This window comes from Sorex araneus, chromosome 10, assembly GCF_027595985.1.
Source record: "Sorex araneus isolate mSorAra2 chromosome 10, mSorAra2.pri, whole genome shotgun sequence".
NCBI classification, from domain to species: domain Eukaryota; kingdom Metazoa; phylum Chordata; class Mammalia; order Eulipotyphla; family Soricidae; genus Sorex; species Sorex araneus.
Window position 1 is genome coordinate 62,763,480 of NC_073311.1, and position 16,844 is coordinate 62,780,323.

Consider the following 16,844-nt stretch of genomic DNA (forward strand, 5'->3'; position numbering starts at 1 on the left):
CGAGAAAGTAAACATTTACCTAGAGTGAAAGTAAAAAAAAAAAGTTTCTCTCCGTAAGAATTTAGAAACATATTTTTTTCTCTAAAAGTTTTTAAATTTCACATTGTGTTAATGCTTATAAGATGTTAGCTAGATACAACTTTAAGCAGGAACGTAAAATGTTCCATTTCTTTAAAGAAAATAAAAATATTGAAGTGAAATGTTGCTGAAGAGTAGCAAAACAAACTGAAACTTAGTACTACAAAAACTAACAGGATCATTTAAAGAAATATACTTGAGGATTATTAAAATATCTGACTGTTTTTATACTTACTACATGTATAAACTTGTGCATACAATTTAATTGTATGATGCATACTTTAATGTAATAAAGATGTCTGAATTTGCCTCTCACTTAAAGAAAATTTATGAAAAGAATAAAGGAAATGGTCGGGAACATCATCATTCTGTTATTTAATAGCCATTTTGAGTATACAAATTTTCCTGATCTTTCTTCATCAATCTGATCTGTCTGATAATCCAATGTCTAATAAACTGCATGCTGTCATCAACCTTTTGTCCAAGTTCATGCCTTGGCTTTGTGTATATAAAATTCAAACAAAATATTAAAAATATTCTTGTCATCTAGTAACATTACAGCCAACCACAGCATCAATGTAAGTTATGAAACACATTTTTCTTTACTGTATAATAATTATATAAAATATCTCAAGAAGAATCAATAAGGATGATTAAAATGTTTGTATGCTTATTTCTACAAGGACTTAAAACTACCTCTAGGAAGGAAAATGCGGTTTGCCTTTCAAGTCTGTTCTCCCTGGAACAAATATTCCTCTTTCTTTTCCCTCACATTTTTCTACATAAATTTTATCCAATAAAAACTATCTTTCTTTGTGAGAAAAAGTTAAAAAAAAAGGAATAGCTCAAAGTCAAAGCACAGTTTTCAGATATCAAAAATTAGTTTTATAATAATATTTGTTACAAATCTGATTTGTCTTCGACTGTAGGAACTGTGAATTTTTGTCATCTTTTGCTTTGTCTGACTGCTAAGAAGAAGAAAGAAGTAGAGGGAAGAAAGGGGAGAAAAACATTTCCTAAAGAAATCTGGTAAGGAGGCTGCCTCAGGTCCCAGCCTCACAGGGACTGAATCGGCTAAGAACTCCAGGTTCACGGGGTTGGGCGGCCGAAACAGGCCTTATCGGTGTCAGGCTGTGCAGCCTCCCCCTACTCTCCTCTCCCTGTCTCCCCCTACTTCCCTCCCCTACCTCCCAGTACTTCCCTCCCCTACTCTCCCATACTTCCCTCCCCTACTCTCCCATACTTCCCTCCCCCTACCTTACCATAATTCCCTCCCCTACCTCCCCATACTTCCCTCCCCTGCCTCCCCCTACTTCCCTCCCCTACCTCCCCCTACTTTCCTCCCCTACTTTCCCATACATCTCTCCCCCTACCTTCCCATGATTCCCTCCCCTCCCCTCCCCCTACTTTCCTCCCCTACCTCCCCCTACTCTCCCATAATTCCCTCCCCCTACCTTCCCATGATTCCCTCCCCTACCTCCCCCTACTTCTCTCCCCTACCTTCCCCTACTTTCCTCCCCTACTCTCCCATACTTCCCTCCTCCTACCTTCCCATGATTCCCTCCCCTACCTCCTTCTACTTACCTTCCCTACCTCCCTATACTTCCCTTCCCCTATATCCCCATAGTTCCCTCCCCTACCCTCCCATACTTTCTTCCCCCTACCTCCCCATAATCATCCCCTCTTCCTACCTCCCCCTACTTCTCTCCCCCTATCTCCCCCTACTTCCCTCCCCTACTTCCCTCCCCTACCTCCACCTACTTCCCTTTCCCTACCTTCCCATACTTCCCTCCCCTTTTCCCCCCATACTTCCAAAGCCCTAACACCCACTCCATGACCCACTTGGCTGCCACCAAGCTCACTAACCGGCCCTGTTCGAGAGTCTCATAAAAATATCTCGAAAGAGACCAACTAGTGGCTAAAATTCCTTGCACACGCATTCCCAGTACAGACCCGCAGGGCCAGCCCACCCCACCAAAGCCCTGGCAGCCCTTCCAACCCCTCGAAGCTGCAGCCATACTTCCCAGACTGAGCCTCAAAGACTGCCCAGTGATACCTCCTGGACTTCCTGGACCATTTGCGGCCATGCAACATCTCTGAACTCTACAGCACTATCACTAGGAACAGCACACCCAATTGGATGGGACGTAACATAGAAGCCAAACAACCTTGAGCAGCAGAATGTTAACACAACACAGGAGGCTTAACTCAGAACAACATCTCAGTAAACCCTGATGTTGTTTACTTCAACCTGGTCCTAATGTCCCCATGGTGAGATACAAATTTCACACAGTTTCTTCTGTGGAAGTATTTCTTAATCTTTTCGTTAACCACTTAGTGGTAACAACCAATATAAAATAAATTATTGTGGGCCTGCTACAGGCTTGTGGGTGGTTAGGAAAATGAAGACAGTGGTGGAGAAAAGGTGAGTGTGTGTGTCGGTGGGGGAGGAGAAATAGGGGAAGACTTTGGTAGGGGAGAAAAGGCTGGGCTGAGCACTTTGAAGTTTGCAATCATATCCCTGGGCTGGAGCGATCGCACAGTGGGTAGGGCATTTGCCTTGCACGCCGCCGGCCCGGACTCGGAGAGCCCAGCAAGCTACCGAGAGTATCCCGCCCGCACGGCAGAGCCTGGGTAGCTACCCGTGGCATATTCGATATGTCAAAAGCAGTAACAAGAAGTCTCACAACGGAGACGTTACTGGGGCCCGCTCAAGCACATCGATGAACAACAGGATGACAGTGCTCCAGTGCTAAGCATATCCCTAATCAGTGCTTCCCATAAATGTCTGAGCAATCTTTCAACGGATAGGAAATTGAAAGATATTTGTCACTTTTTTTTTTTTTTTGCTTTTTGGGTCACACCCAGCAATGCTCAGGGATTACTCCTGGCTTTGCACTCAGGAATTACTCCTGGCAGTGCTTGGGGGACCATATGGGATGCCGGGGATCGAACCCAGGTCGGCCGCGTGCAAGGCAAACGCCCTACCCGCTGTGCTATCGCTCCGGCCCGTTATTTGTCACCTTCTTAATAAGAGTAAAACTGTCCCAAATGATCTAGCTATAAAATATATTTAAAAAATAGATTTTGTCAATGAATATACTAGAACCATAGGATTGAATTGTTTCAGATTGCTAAGTACTTGCCTTGTGTCCAAAACATCCCTCCTTACTTTCCAGAATTTTTTTCTATGTATTGGTTTGATGGGTTTCACTACCATTATCAGTATCATTTTCTTGGGGAGCTTGCTGGTTGGTTTTCCCATACTCTAAATAGCAGAAGATAGCAACTTGCTATTTTGAGCCGAAAGAAATTCTAAGCTTCGAAACTATTTTTAATTGTTTCAGGGGTACCCGGGACTTAGTCCAGGTTCTGTGCGTAGGGGTCACTCCTAGCAGGACTTGGAGGACCAAGTGAGGTTTGAGGATCAAACCCAAGTTGGTCACAGGGGAGGCAAACACCACCACACTAGACCTTGATCGTGAAGAGTTCGACTCACATTCAGAAAACGATGTCAGTCAGAAAACAACCCATAAGTGAGGGCCAGAGCCCTAATACAGCAGGTAGGGAACTGGCCTTACATAAAGCTGACCCAGGTTTGATCCCCGGCAACCCATATGGTGAGCACCACCAGGAGTAATTCCTGAGTGCAGATCCAGGAATAAGCATGAGTATCATCAAGTATGGTCCCCAAACAAAGAAAACAAATAAAAACAAAACACATACACACACAAAAGACAGAACAACCCATTAGCAGTTAGAAAACTTGGGCCAGGGAGGTGGCTCAAAGAGGAGAGAGGCAATCTTTTCCTGTGCAGGGCCCGAATTTGACTCCTGTGCAGAAACTGGTCTCCTGAGCACTGATGGGAGTAACCCTCCCAGTGGATGTGACCCCCAAAACAAACCAACAAAACCAAGCCAGTTCCTAAGTGATACTGAACATGTCATTCAACATGGCTTTTGCTCACTGGAACAAAGTTTATTGGAATAAAAGCTAACGTCATCGTGTTTTGAGGACAAAGTCACACATGAATGTAATTACAGGACAATTCCCCCCAAAGACAGAGGTGCTGATGAACTCTCAAAGGTCAGAACACAGCACTCATAGAGCCGTTTTTCATATTCATAATGTAGTCTTGATATATTTAGCCATTCTGCCTAACTATTGCCTCTTTCAGTCACACAACTTACAAATTTTGAGAAGTATTGGTACTTGTATTGCATCACAGTGAAAACACTATGACAAATGAAGCCCCATACTGCTGATTATACGTCTACTTAAGAGTCAAAACCACCACCATGGTTTAATCTGAGATTCTCACTGACTGAAGACACTTCATTATTATAGCAATTTACTTATTCATCTACCTCTTAGTTCTTAGGCCACACCCAGTGATGCTCAGTGTTTACCTCTTGCTTGGCCCTCAGGGATCATACCTGGCAGGCCTGGGGGGTTAGAAAGCATGCCAGGGGGGATCGGCACGTGCCCACCGCACTGTGCAACCTCTCCAGCCTTGATTGAGGACACTTTAAATGTAGATAAACTCGTGCCATCAACTAAATCTATACTCAAAGTTGGAATTCCCAGACTGAACCTAAAATCCGGGTCCAGTTCAAATTCTTGGGAAGCCACACACCAATACCAACAGATTCTGTCATCAGGGATGTGAGGGGCACATGACCCATGACCCATGAAGGCAGGTAGACTCCTGGTTAGAACACCCCATCTAAATGCTTTCGCTCCCTGCCTTTGTGACTGGTTCACTCAAACCTCAGGTCTGAGGTTAAACTCTCAACAGAGAATTTAACTCTAAGTGGGTTACAGAAGGCGGAGTAAAGAAATGAAGAGTAGTAGAACCGACTGGATGAAATAGAAGCAACTCTGTTGGCAAAGGAGTCTAAAGTGATTATACAGGAATGGAATGAATCTTGACATGTTTGCCTGTCGTTTATGATATTTACACTTAATAAAATATGTTGGATTCTCAAGATATAGCTCACTTCGGGAGACGGATGCGTTTCTCCCAGAGCAGCTGACTGAACCCACAGCCACTTCCAGATGGGCGATGTTCCACAGAACTGGATTCACAGCTCCTGGAACCAGATTCCCACTCCCGCCTTGCAACTTACTTTCTCCTCTGGCTACGAAGCCCACTGCTCCCCTCTGCCTTTATTAATGCCCCTCATCAGGGTAAATTTCCACGTAAGAACAATCTGCAGCCTGAGATCTCTTTATTCCGTTTCTCCAGGCAGAGCCCAGGTGAATGGGAGTTGAGCACCCAACCGCGACGTTCCCTAACATGTCCCTGGGCACCTCATCTAATTCCTAACTGGAATCCTATCATCTGTGGTGGCACCTTGGTCACTGAAATACTCTAAGACGGGCATATCTCAAACTCGGAGGAGAACAACGCCGCCATCCCTAACACGTCTCTGCAATAAATTTCTTCTTAATTCTAGACGAAGGTGCTGTCAACTTAGCCTGGACCCCCCTGACTCAGCAGGGCTCGTCACCTGGGGCCACCACTTGCCCGCTTCCCCCGGCACAGAAAGCCCCATGGCATGAACTAAAGAAAACTGCTACTTCAAACGGGCTTTGAAGCTCATTTCAGTTGGGTCATCTAAGAAGGAAAAAAAAAAAAAACACTTTTTTTTTTTGTAGCGGAAATAGGTATGAAATGATGATTTCTGACCTGGATCTGCTGCTGGAGCAAGTTGATTTTGTGTTGCTGCTGCAGAAGCTGCTGCTGTTGTCTCGCGATCTGTGGAAAAATCGCACATGAATGACTTTGACGATGATGATGATGATGATGATGATGATGATGATGGTGATGATGATGACGACGATGATGATGATGATGAACTTTTTTGGTTTGGGGAACCCATCCAACAGTGCTCAGGGGTTATCCCTGGCTCTGTGCTCATGAGCATCCCTGAGGGATGGACTGCATGTGAGGCGCTCAGGGCCTTCCCTCGACACGCTCTCTGGCTTACGCACACCAACAGCTAAGCACTCCCGTAGTCCCAAGGCTCAGACTGCCACTGCTCTACTTCTCCAAGTCTGGCTGGACCGTAGGAAGCTGAGGAGAACAGCCGCTGCCCACGGGCCCAGCTTCACCCCTGCACCTAGCCAGTGATCCCGAGAACAACTGTGCTGCTTCCGGCCTGAACCCCAGAGAAGTCTCCGGCACCCCACGGGTGACCCAATGCATATGAAACACAGGTGAGCCTCAAACCCTCTTGTGGAAAATACACTCGGTAGAGTCTCCTCCAGGAGTGCTGCACAAAAGGGGCTGGGAGAGCAGGTGGGTCAGGGGGAGCACTGAGTCTGGAGTAGCAGGAGGGATGTGTAGTAGGTATGATAGTTCTTAGGGGGGCTCTGGTATTTTTTTGTGCTAGTGTTTTCTGATTCTGGTGGGCTGGAGCGATAGATAGCACAGCAGGTAGGGTAGGGCGTTTGCCTTGCATGTGGCTGACCCGGGTTCGATTCCTCCATCCCTCTCGGAGAGCCCGGCAAGTTATCAAGAGTGTCTCGCCTGCATGGCAGAGCCTGGCAAGCTCCCCGTGGCATATATTAGATATGCCAAAAACAGTAACAACAAGTCTCACAATGGAGACATTACTGGTGCCCGCTCGAGCAAACTGATGAACAACGGGATGACAGTGCTACAGGTGTTTTCTGATACATTGCTCATTTCTCATATCTGCCACCTACAAATCCCCAAACTGATTCTTCAGCAGCAAATTCTGGCCACCTCTGCTCCCGTTCTCTGCTTATGCAATCTTTTCTTTTTTTCTTTCCTTTTATTTTCTGTTTTATTTTCTCTCCCTTCCTCCCTTTCTTTCTCTCCCTCTCTTCCTCCCTTTCTTTCTCTCCCTCTCTTCCTCCCTTTCTTTCTCTCCCTCTCTTCCTCCCTTTCTTTCTCTCCCCTCCCTCCCTCCCTCCCTCCTTCCTTCCTTCCTTCCTTCCTTCCTTCCTTCCTTCCTTCCTTCCTTCCTTCCTTCCTTCCTTCCTCCCTCCCTCCCTCCCTCCCTCCCTCCCTCCCTCCATTCTTTCTCTTTTTCTTTCTTTCTTTCCTCTCCCTCCTTCTCCCTCCCTCCTCATCTCCCTCTATCTCTCCCTCTCTCCCTCCCTCTTCCTCCTTCTCTTTTTTTCTCTCCCTCCCTCCTTGACCACTCTCCCTCCCTCTCTCCCTCCCTCCCTCCCTCTCTCTCTCCCCCTGTTTTTGAGCCATACCTGTCAATCTCAGGGTAATTCCTGGCTCTACATCAGGGATCACTCATGCTGGTTCTTCAGGAATTATACGAGATACTGGGGATAGAACCCGGGTCAGTCTCACGGGCCTTGCCTGTCAGACTCTCTCTCCAGCCACATGATAGTAGTATGTGATTCTTAATCAAGAACCAGCCTCTCCCTTTGTTGGAATTCTGAAGTTTTTCTTACCTTCAGAATTCCACCCTCCAGCACCTTTCCTGGACTCTGACCCCTCTGGTAGCACAGGGCATTTGCCCGTCTCATGGCCCCTCTCCCCACTGTCTGGCGCCTTCAGTGGCTCTGCCTGGCAAGGATGCTGCGTTCTGGAAGGCTCCACTCTGGATTTCCATCAAAAATAGTCCTTCTGTTATTGCTTCTATCCCTACATTCACACGGATGTCAAGGATTTCTGTTTTGGGTTTTTTTTTTTCTGACTCTAATCCAGACCTCTGCTTTATTGCTTCAGACCCATTGATCTAACAGTATTCCCAAAGGGACTTCAAACTCAGCAGAAAATTGAACATGAGACCTGACCCTCAGCAAGATCACTGGAAGTTTTCGTAAGGCTGAACTGGCATGATCAATCCAGCTATTTGCTCTTAGCGCATTTTCTACACTGACTTACTTCTGCTAAACATCCTAAGGTTTTATATTTAAAAACTAATACATTTCAAGCTCCTAAGCTAGCGAGTCATCAAGAACCAGGGACCCAGTCCACAGTGCTCACTGGATAGCTTCTGTACGAAGCTGCTGTGAAGGAGAAGAGGGAATTGACATTTGATGAATAAACAGATGAAAAGAAAACTAAACACCTTTTCATTTACATGGTATGGGACAGAAATTCCCCGGAAAATGTTGCTCTTAAACTCAAAAACTATTACGTACAAGCTCTTTTTCCTTTTCTCTTTTTGGCTTTTGGGCCACACCCAGGAGTGCTGGGCATTCTCTGGCTCTGTACTCAGAGATCGCTCCGGGTTCCCTGGGACTGAACCTGGATTGGGCTCATGCAAGGCAAGGGCCTTGGCCCTAACACCATCTCTCCAGGCCTAAGTTCTAAATCTAAGTATGTTACACTAACTATCATTGTAGGTACAATATTCTATCCTTCAACCAAGGTAAAACTCTAGTAATAAACTGATATTTACAGCACCCATCACTCTGCAAGTTCAAAACCTCTCTGAACTTTTTACGCTTGTTCTGGATACTGGTGCGATTAATGGATATTTTTGAAGATGACATAAAGAAACACCTTTTGCTAAAGAAAGGTAGGAAAGGAGATGGAAGACAAAGGAAGATTCTCTTCCATTCTACTCTTTCTCCCACTACCAATATATGTTTTATTTAAATCTTTGTATAGAAACCTAAGATTCTATCCAGAACCTGATCACATCGTAGCCCTTGACTTCCTCCTGTTTCGAGCTACACTTATCTCTAGCCTGGACAGCTGGGATAATGTCACATTTGTTGTTTCTGCTCTTGTTTGCACCCTACAGCCTATTATGACACGTGGAGTCACATGATTCATCTCAAACCCTCTGTCACACTCCGGGCAGAAGCCCTGGGGATACAACGCCTACTTGGCCCTGTAGGACTTGGCTTCATTTTGTTTCTCCCATTACCACACCTTATGCTCTTTCCTGCGTCTGCTCCTTACACACTGCTCCCACCCACCCCATTATCTCCTGTTCCTACCTCTGGAGATACCCCCGTACTACACTCACTTTCCTTTGACCTGGAGACCACCAGCCTCAATCTCTGCATCACTTGCCCCCTCACCTCCAAGAGTCTGATCTGACCTTTCCTGAGCTCCCACCTGAAAAAGAGGCCGTCATTCAGTCACCCCCAGGACAAACTCTCTGAGTTACTCTTCACTCTAATCCCCAAAACATACACCGTGTATGTGTTGCTTATTATCTATTCCTTCCCAACGAGAAATCAACAGGAGGGATTTCTGTCTGTTCTAAAGCTCAACGAATCACAGTCACTTCAAGGGAACTGGGCATCAGATCGGAGCCCAACACGTACTTGGGAGCGGAATGGGGGGTGGTGTGGAGGGTCTGGGGCAAGGCTGGGCAGGACAAAGGCTTCTCAGGGGCCTCTCAGGAACATCAGCATACACAGGGAAGGGGTGCAGTCTCGAAAGTCAGAAACAGGAGCACCCCACGGCAGGTGCAGAGTGGGGAGTGCGGGGAGGAGGGACAGGGGTAACTCACAAGAAAAATGGGTGAACATGACCTGAACAGCAGGCAGCCAGCATCAGGGTCCCTGTAAGACTTCTCGGGTTCTGCTGAGCACTTTGGGGAGCAAGGAAGGATGAGCTTGGAGCCAGCGCTGGGTCAGGGGTTGGTTTGGCAAGGCAGAAAGGGTGCAGAGATCTGGCATGTGGGGACCACAAGGGAAACCCTCTCAGGCTGTGGAGACATCGCTGGGAGCCCCTCTCCAAAGCAGGAGGGAGTCTGGAAGAACCCAGGGTTTGCGGAAGGTCTAAGAAGAGCCCAGAGAGAAAGCAAAGAATTCTAGAATCCTTCGACATTCTCTGGCCAGGATGAATAAAAGAAAGAAAGGAACCGTGTTGCTCCACGAGTGAGTGCTCAGGCATCTGGAGAACACCAGTGCTCTCAGACCCACCAAATAGAGTCTCAAGTAGATGAGCTACCGAGAAATGATCCCATCGGAGCATCTGTCCTCTCAAGGGCTCTGGGAACTTTCCGGTTGGACAAGTAGACAAGCAAAGAGGGGTAGTTTTCTAACCTCACATAGGCAATCACTCTCCCTTCCTAGAAATGGCAAAAGAGAGGAACAGTCACTACCAGGCCACTTTCATCTTTAAGGTAAAGGGTGAGGCAGTTCATTAGAAATAAAATCGCCAACTCTGCAGCAGAGAGGAACCACTAGCTAGAGAAGAATATCCAACAGCAGAGGGTTGAAATAGGTTGAAAACCACTGGTTGAGAGGACTTTGCAGAATATGTGTACAAGTTCCAGGAACTAATTTTATTTTTTTAGAAGAGGAGCTATTTTGGTGCCACACTCAGCAGTGCTCATGAGCAACTCCTGGCTTTGTGCTTCTGGTGGTGCTTATGGAACCGTGAAGTACCAGGGATTGATAGGGGTTGGTCACATGCAAGGCGAGCGCTGTAACCCGTGTACTCTCTCTCGGCCCCCAAACCCCCTTAGGTACGTAATGGTTCTTCTATCACTATAGACAGGAGCCTAAAGGCCTGGGTAAGATGGAGGAGCACCTTTCTCTGAGGGCTCAGCCTACCACAGCCTCTCCCTTCCTTTCCCTGTAGTAACAATGTTCTTTAACTCCAGTGCTCACACGCTGCCCCAGCTCACCCACCCTGTACCTGCCAGTTCTTGGTATCCAGATATTAATTCCACAGAAACTACCCTCTTGAAGGTAAACACTTAGAAAATTCTTGGCTTGATCTCTCTTCCTCACACTCCCAGCTATTGGCCAGGTCTATGAATGAGCTTAGTCCCTTTCCTTTTTCTCCTGGAATTGAAACGCGGGGAACCACTGGTGCAGGCCCTAACACGGCACCTCTGGTGTGTCATTCTTCTCTGAGTGTGACCGTGGGCTCTAACTACTGAAGCTAAGAAAGCCTGTTTTTCTGTACCACTCAACGTGCATAAAATTCACCTTGGGTTCCTTCAGATTATTGGTCCTTCTCAGAAATTAATTGGTAAGTTTCCCTTGTCCATTGATAACCATCTTTTTTTCCCCACTAGGATTCAGGGGGATCAGCTAGCTGGAATGCCTCAGGAGTCACAGAGTCTGGTGCAATAGTCCTTTGTTGAATGACACCTACTTCTGGACTTTCAACTACCAATTCTGCAGACAATCTAAGAACTTCAGCTAACATTTCTCTACAAACGGTTAGCTGGTATTTCTAGACGTTTTGTCACATGCTGGACAACTTGACAGCAGCTCTCATTCAACTCCGCAAAACCATCTGCTCTTCCAAAAATGCCCAGCTCCCGACCTTCCAAAAATGCCCAGCTCCCGACCTTCCAAAAATGCCCGACTCCCGACCTTCCAAAATTGCCCGACTCCTGACCTTCCAAAAATGCCCGACTCCCAACCTTCCAAAATGCCCGACTCCCAACCTTCCAAAAATGCCTGACTCCTGACCTTCCAAAAATGCCTGACTCCTGACCTTCCAAAATGCCCGACTCCTGACCTTCCAAAATGCCCGACTCCTGACCTTCCAAAAATGCCCAACTCCTGACCTTCCAAAATGCCCGACTCCCGACTTTCCCAGTGGCTCAGGATCAACACCCCTGCTCTCTCCCCTTTGCCTACTTGAAAAAAAAATCTTTCTCGTAACCATTATTCTTCTACTGCTCTATTCCTTAGTTCTCATTTCCCATGGTCCTCATCCTACCTTTAGATTCATATTCCTAAAGCGAAAAAAATCAAATAGAATTTCACTCTGCTAGCTGATTCCCACCTATTCTGAAAAGATCCACCAAACCCTTGTTTAATGAGATAGTTCAGCATTTCCTCCATGAAAATGTCCTCCTGACACTTCTGACTCCCTATGGTTCCTTTTTTCCTTTTTTTGGTGGGGGGGCGGGCACACCTGGCAATGCTCAGGGCTAACTCCTACCATTGTGCTCAGGGCTCCATCCTGGGAGGTGCTCAGGTAACTGTACGGGGAATCAGGGGTTGAACCCAGGTCAGCCACGTGCAAGGCGAGTGTCCTACTAGCTGTCCTGCCACTCTGGCCCAGCCATGATTCCTCCTGCTCCTTCTCTCCAGGGGCACCAGAAGTCCACCTTGATTGTGATAACTTCCTATGGGTGACACAGTTCAGAAAACTCTGAACATCGAGTACCTGTCTCTCTGCTTTGGAGTCTTGCTTGCTTGATGTCCTTCTTTGAGGCAGGAGGGGTTGGGGTGGGGTGGGAAGGGACAGCCTTCCGCTGACTTTTGTGAGCTTGGGAGACGGGCCCAGGAGACTCACCTGCTCTTGCTGCTGCTTGGCCAGTTCCATCTGCTGACGCTGTTTCTCTATCTGAGACGCGGCCAGCTTCTTCTGCTCGTCGTGGGCGGCCAGCAGCTGCTCCCGGAGACTGGTCAACTGGTTGATCATGCCCATCAGCTGCCTCTCCTTCTCAGCGAGGCTCTCGGGAGTCCCTGGAAAGAACACGGCAACACAACACATAGGCAAAAAGATATTAGAAGAATTAATTTCCAGTGACAGTGGCGCTGTCATAGACAAGACTGCTTCCAAGGCAGCACCCAACACACAAGCATCAAGACCTGTCTGTAGATTTGTTTTAAGACAGTTAAGGGATAAAGATTGACACCCACTCTAAGTCATCAGAACAAGCAAGCATTTAATTTCACTTTCATATGCAATAAGGAATAATTTATAGCATTTCCTACTTTAATTTTATGTATGTATGTATGTATTTATTTATTTATTTATTTATTTTGCTTTTCGGACCATATCCAGCAATGCTCAGGGGTTACTCCTGGCTCTGCACTCAGGAATCACACCTAGAAGTGCTCGGGGGACCCTATGGGACACTGGGAATCAATCCTTGGTTGGCCGTGTGCAAGGCAAATGCCCAAGCCACTGTGCTACCGCTCTGCCCCCTACTTTTTATTTTAAAGGTAAATAAAAACTATTATCTGAGCACCCACTATATTTATTACGTTCCACTCTGAGGGCTAGTGGAAACACAAGTTAAAGTATGACTCCTGATCTTAAGGAGTTTTCTCATGAAATTAAAGAATCAGGGGGAAAAATTAAAAACTGTAATTAGTGGCATTTGGTACTACCATTGCTATGCCTCCTTCTCTCAAAGTAGAATCTTAAAGAATTGAAATTAAGGAAATCTTATATTAAAAGGAAAACATCTTAGAGCTAATCAAGTTTTAGATTGCGTTCTCATCTGTCACACAGAGACTCGTCTCCAAATCAGACTGTAGCAGAGAAATATTCAAGTTTAAGAATATAAATGAAGGTGATCATGGCATAATGAAACGTGGTTGGCAAACTAGCAGATCACAATTATCGCCACCCAAGGTTACAGCTAAATTCAAGATTTGGTGAAGAAGTCACGGCCGACATTTAAAATAAATAGCATGCTCAAGGAAGTTAAAACATGCCGGCGAATCATCCTAGTCAGGTTAAAATACTTATTCGATACATTGAAAATGTGAGCAGTTTGCTGACAAAGAGACAGTATTGCTTTTAATTGATCTTTTAAAATTCACCAGGTAGACAAGACTCCTATGGTAAAGTACTAGTAATGGGAGAGAACATACTTTTTAATTACAATTTTCACTTCAAATATAAGACACTAAGCACTGTTTTAATAATGCATTTGCTACCCGTCTATGTAATTAGCTAGAAGGCTCTGTTATAACTCATGCCCCCTTCTTCGGCCCACACCGTTGCTCCTACCAATTTTCCCCGAAGAAGCATGCGCCTTTTCCGGAAGTAGTGGCTATACTTAGCGGCTGATCATTTGCATGTGTCCATTTGGAATGGAAATAATACAATTTACATAGACTAGAGAACAAATATCCAGAAAAGAAATTCTGTATTGAATACAAGGCAAGAATTATGATTGACATTCTTTATTATGGGTATTTGGCCTTATTCAGAACAGGTATTCAACAAAACGTTGCTGGTAATATTTAGCCTCAATCTTTGGATTTGGTGAACTAGAAAAACATTCATCCTGAGGATAATCGTTATGACTGCTGTAATGAGAACCCTAATACTGAATAACCTAACTATATGATGAGAAAATTCTTGAATGAAAACATTCAAATAGTGGTAACATACACATCTTCATACATCGTCCGTGGAAGACCACCTGCTACCACATTTCTAGTAGCCCACGCTAGGGAAAGGCAGCAATATCACCGGACTCTGCCTTCCTGATAACTTTCCAGGGTATCTCCACTTTCAAAACTTAAGCTCAAGAAAACGATAAGAAATGAAGATGCACCTGCCTGAGAAGTGTGTCAGATAAAACATTAAAGACCATCTAATTGTCAAACAGGAATAACCTCTTGCAAGAGAGTCATATACTATCTTGTATCCAAGAAACAAAACTCCTTTTAAGATATAGTTAATGATACATGAACTGGTTTATAAAGTAGTCAGATAGCATTCCTATAAACATTTGTAATGCACACACCTATCTATGTCTATAAATTTATAGAAAAATAGTGGAGAAATGTTTATGCACTAGTAGTGATTATTCCTAGGTAATGGGAACAGAAGGTATTTTTCATGTTTTCATCATCTCTAAGTTTTTTCGTAATGAATACTATTGCTATTAATACTTACATACTCAGAAAAAACTGCACTCAGAAACTATGTGGAAGTATAATTTATGAAACATACAGTGATATTACTGGGCACCAGTTGTTACTGGTGCCTGCTCGAGTAAATCGACAAACAACGGGATGACAGTGATCCAGTGATCCAGTGATATTACCCATTTTAACAACATACAATACAAATGTGTAGAGAAATATATTTGAAAATAGCAAATTTTATTTTAGCAGTCAGTATATAAAAGCCACAACATTCTTCATTTTCACATATTTGCAGAAAAAGAAAATTTGGAACATTTAAGTAATCTATCATCAGCTATATTCAATTCAAACTGTTGGAACCTCTGACCTCCCATCTGCCCTCCCATCGTCTTGACCTCCCCAGGATGTCTCCGGCATGGCTCCATTTTGATTTACTTCCTACTCAGCTCACCTGTTCTTCTCAGTCCTTTACCCTTTTTCCTCCCTGCCCACTCAGAAACACTCATCTTTTCCCCAGCCTCTTCCTGTGCCTTTTTCTGGCCTTGATCTAATTAACATGATTCTCCCCGCTAACTCTGCACTCCTTTTGAGATGCAGAATCTGTCTATTTTGAACTTTCCTGAATCTCACAGCTAAGGCTACCTCTGAGTCAAGGAGCCATTAAGGAATACAGCAGCCTGAACATGTCCTCCATCCCTTGCAACAATTCCACATGCAGAGTTGGCATCTGACCGTAAACCTCACTCAAAAAGCCTACGTGTCAGAAAGCTCCCCACTTTCCTTCTGTTTACTTGTTTTGGGGCGAGGGAGGTTCATAGCATGCTCAGATGCCCAGTGGTCACTCCAGGAGTTACTTGACCCAGTAGTGCAGCCATGACAGTTCAGAACTCAGGCCTAGCAATGTGAACTGCTGTGGGCCAAGATGCAGGGTGTTGCCTGGGTCATCGTGGTGGTCTTGGGGACCCTTCAACCCCCAGGTCTCATGCATGGAGGGCGTGTGCTCCAGCCCTTCAAACTATCTCCCCAATCTCGCTCCTTCCATCTTTAAGACATCCATATCCAATCAACGTTGTAAACTGGACATATAATTCTCAATTATCTTCTTCATTTCCTGTAGGATAACATAGATTCAGGTAGTTTAGGTTTATTGGGTTACTCCCATTACAGTGCTCCTATTCCTCTTTGTTTATTTGTAGCTTCTTTCTTAGTGTTCTGTTGACTTGTAAATAATGTTTTTCTCTTCTCCTTGAGTCCTTTGCATAGTTTATTCAGAGCAAGTCCTTTTTGTATGGACACAGGAAGACTTAACAAATGTTATGCTTTTGTAACCTGGAGTCATTTGACTCTACATGATATTTTCCTCCAGGGCATCTGTTCTCTTGACCTAAGCCTCAGCTGCCCTTACTTCCTAGCACCCCCAAAGCACGGTACCGACGTGGGACAAGAAGGACCCAGGGCAAGCGGTGAGTTGTGTGCTACCCTGGCATCGAGATGGGCCTGGCCAAAGTGCCTAATGCTTAACTATAAGTTCAGAGCTTGATCATGGACAAATGCTGTCATGATCCAAACAGTGATAACTAGATCGGACCCTGCTAGGGTGAGGAATGATTAATCTGGCCTGAGTGCTGTGGTCTGAGCCTGTGGCAAGATGTCACCAGGAGAGCTGCCTTGCAAGCCTCAATGTATCCCTTGCTATGTCCATACAAAAATTACTAGTATTAAGATGTGAATAAGTTCCTGGACTAAGGAAAAGAAAAAAACCTTAAGAGTGAGGAAGGGCTTTGGAATGCCTGGCCCTCAGGAAGGGCTTTCTTATGTTGATTTTGCTAGCTGGCTGGTTGTAGCCTAGAGGGCAAGGTGGGAGAGACAAGGAGGAGGGAGAGAGCAGAGAAGCAGAAAGAAGCAGCAGTAGATCCAGAGAGAGGCCGGAGCTGGGAGTGCGGGAGATGAGAAAGATGGAAGATTGAATAAATGGTAACTAATCATTAACCAGCTTGGTCCTCGTTCTTCCTTCGCCTGTCCTTGACAACTGGCCGTCCCGATCCAGTCCACACACTGCGGTTCCAGAGCACCGAACGCGGGTGGTGAGACAGAGCTGCCCAGTGCACTCGCCCCTCAGGGAGCCTTAGTTTTTTAACAATTTCCATCCCTACACTCATTACACTAACAACTAACAACACTAACAAATTTTAAATCTCTCTTTAAAATCACTTTGGTT

The 16,844-nt window shown here is 45.4% G+C and overlaps 1 protein-coding gene across 6 annotated transcripts in view; it reads right to left on the bottom strand.

Annotated features, from left to right (window-relative positions):
- The window catches only part of SOX5 (SRY-box transcription factor 5), a 439,034-nt gene that overhangs the window by 204,043 nt on the left and 218,147 nt on the right, over positions 1-16,844 (bottom strand). For all 6 annotated transcript variants that reach the window (XM_055118342.1, XM_055118344.1, XM_055118343.1 and 3 more), the window contains exons 5-6: positions 12,306-12,478; positions 5,772-5,840 (exon numbers count right to left, since the gene is read on the bottom strand). In XM_055118342.1, coding sequence (XP_054974317.1) covers positions 5,772-5,840; positions 12,306-12,478 — 242 coding nt within the window. The remainder of the gene's footprint in view (positions 1-5,771; positions 5,841-12,305; positions 12,479-16,844) is intronic.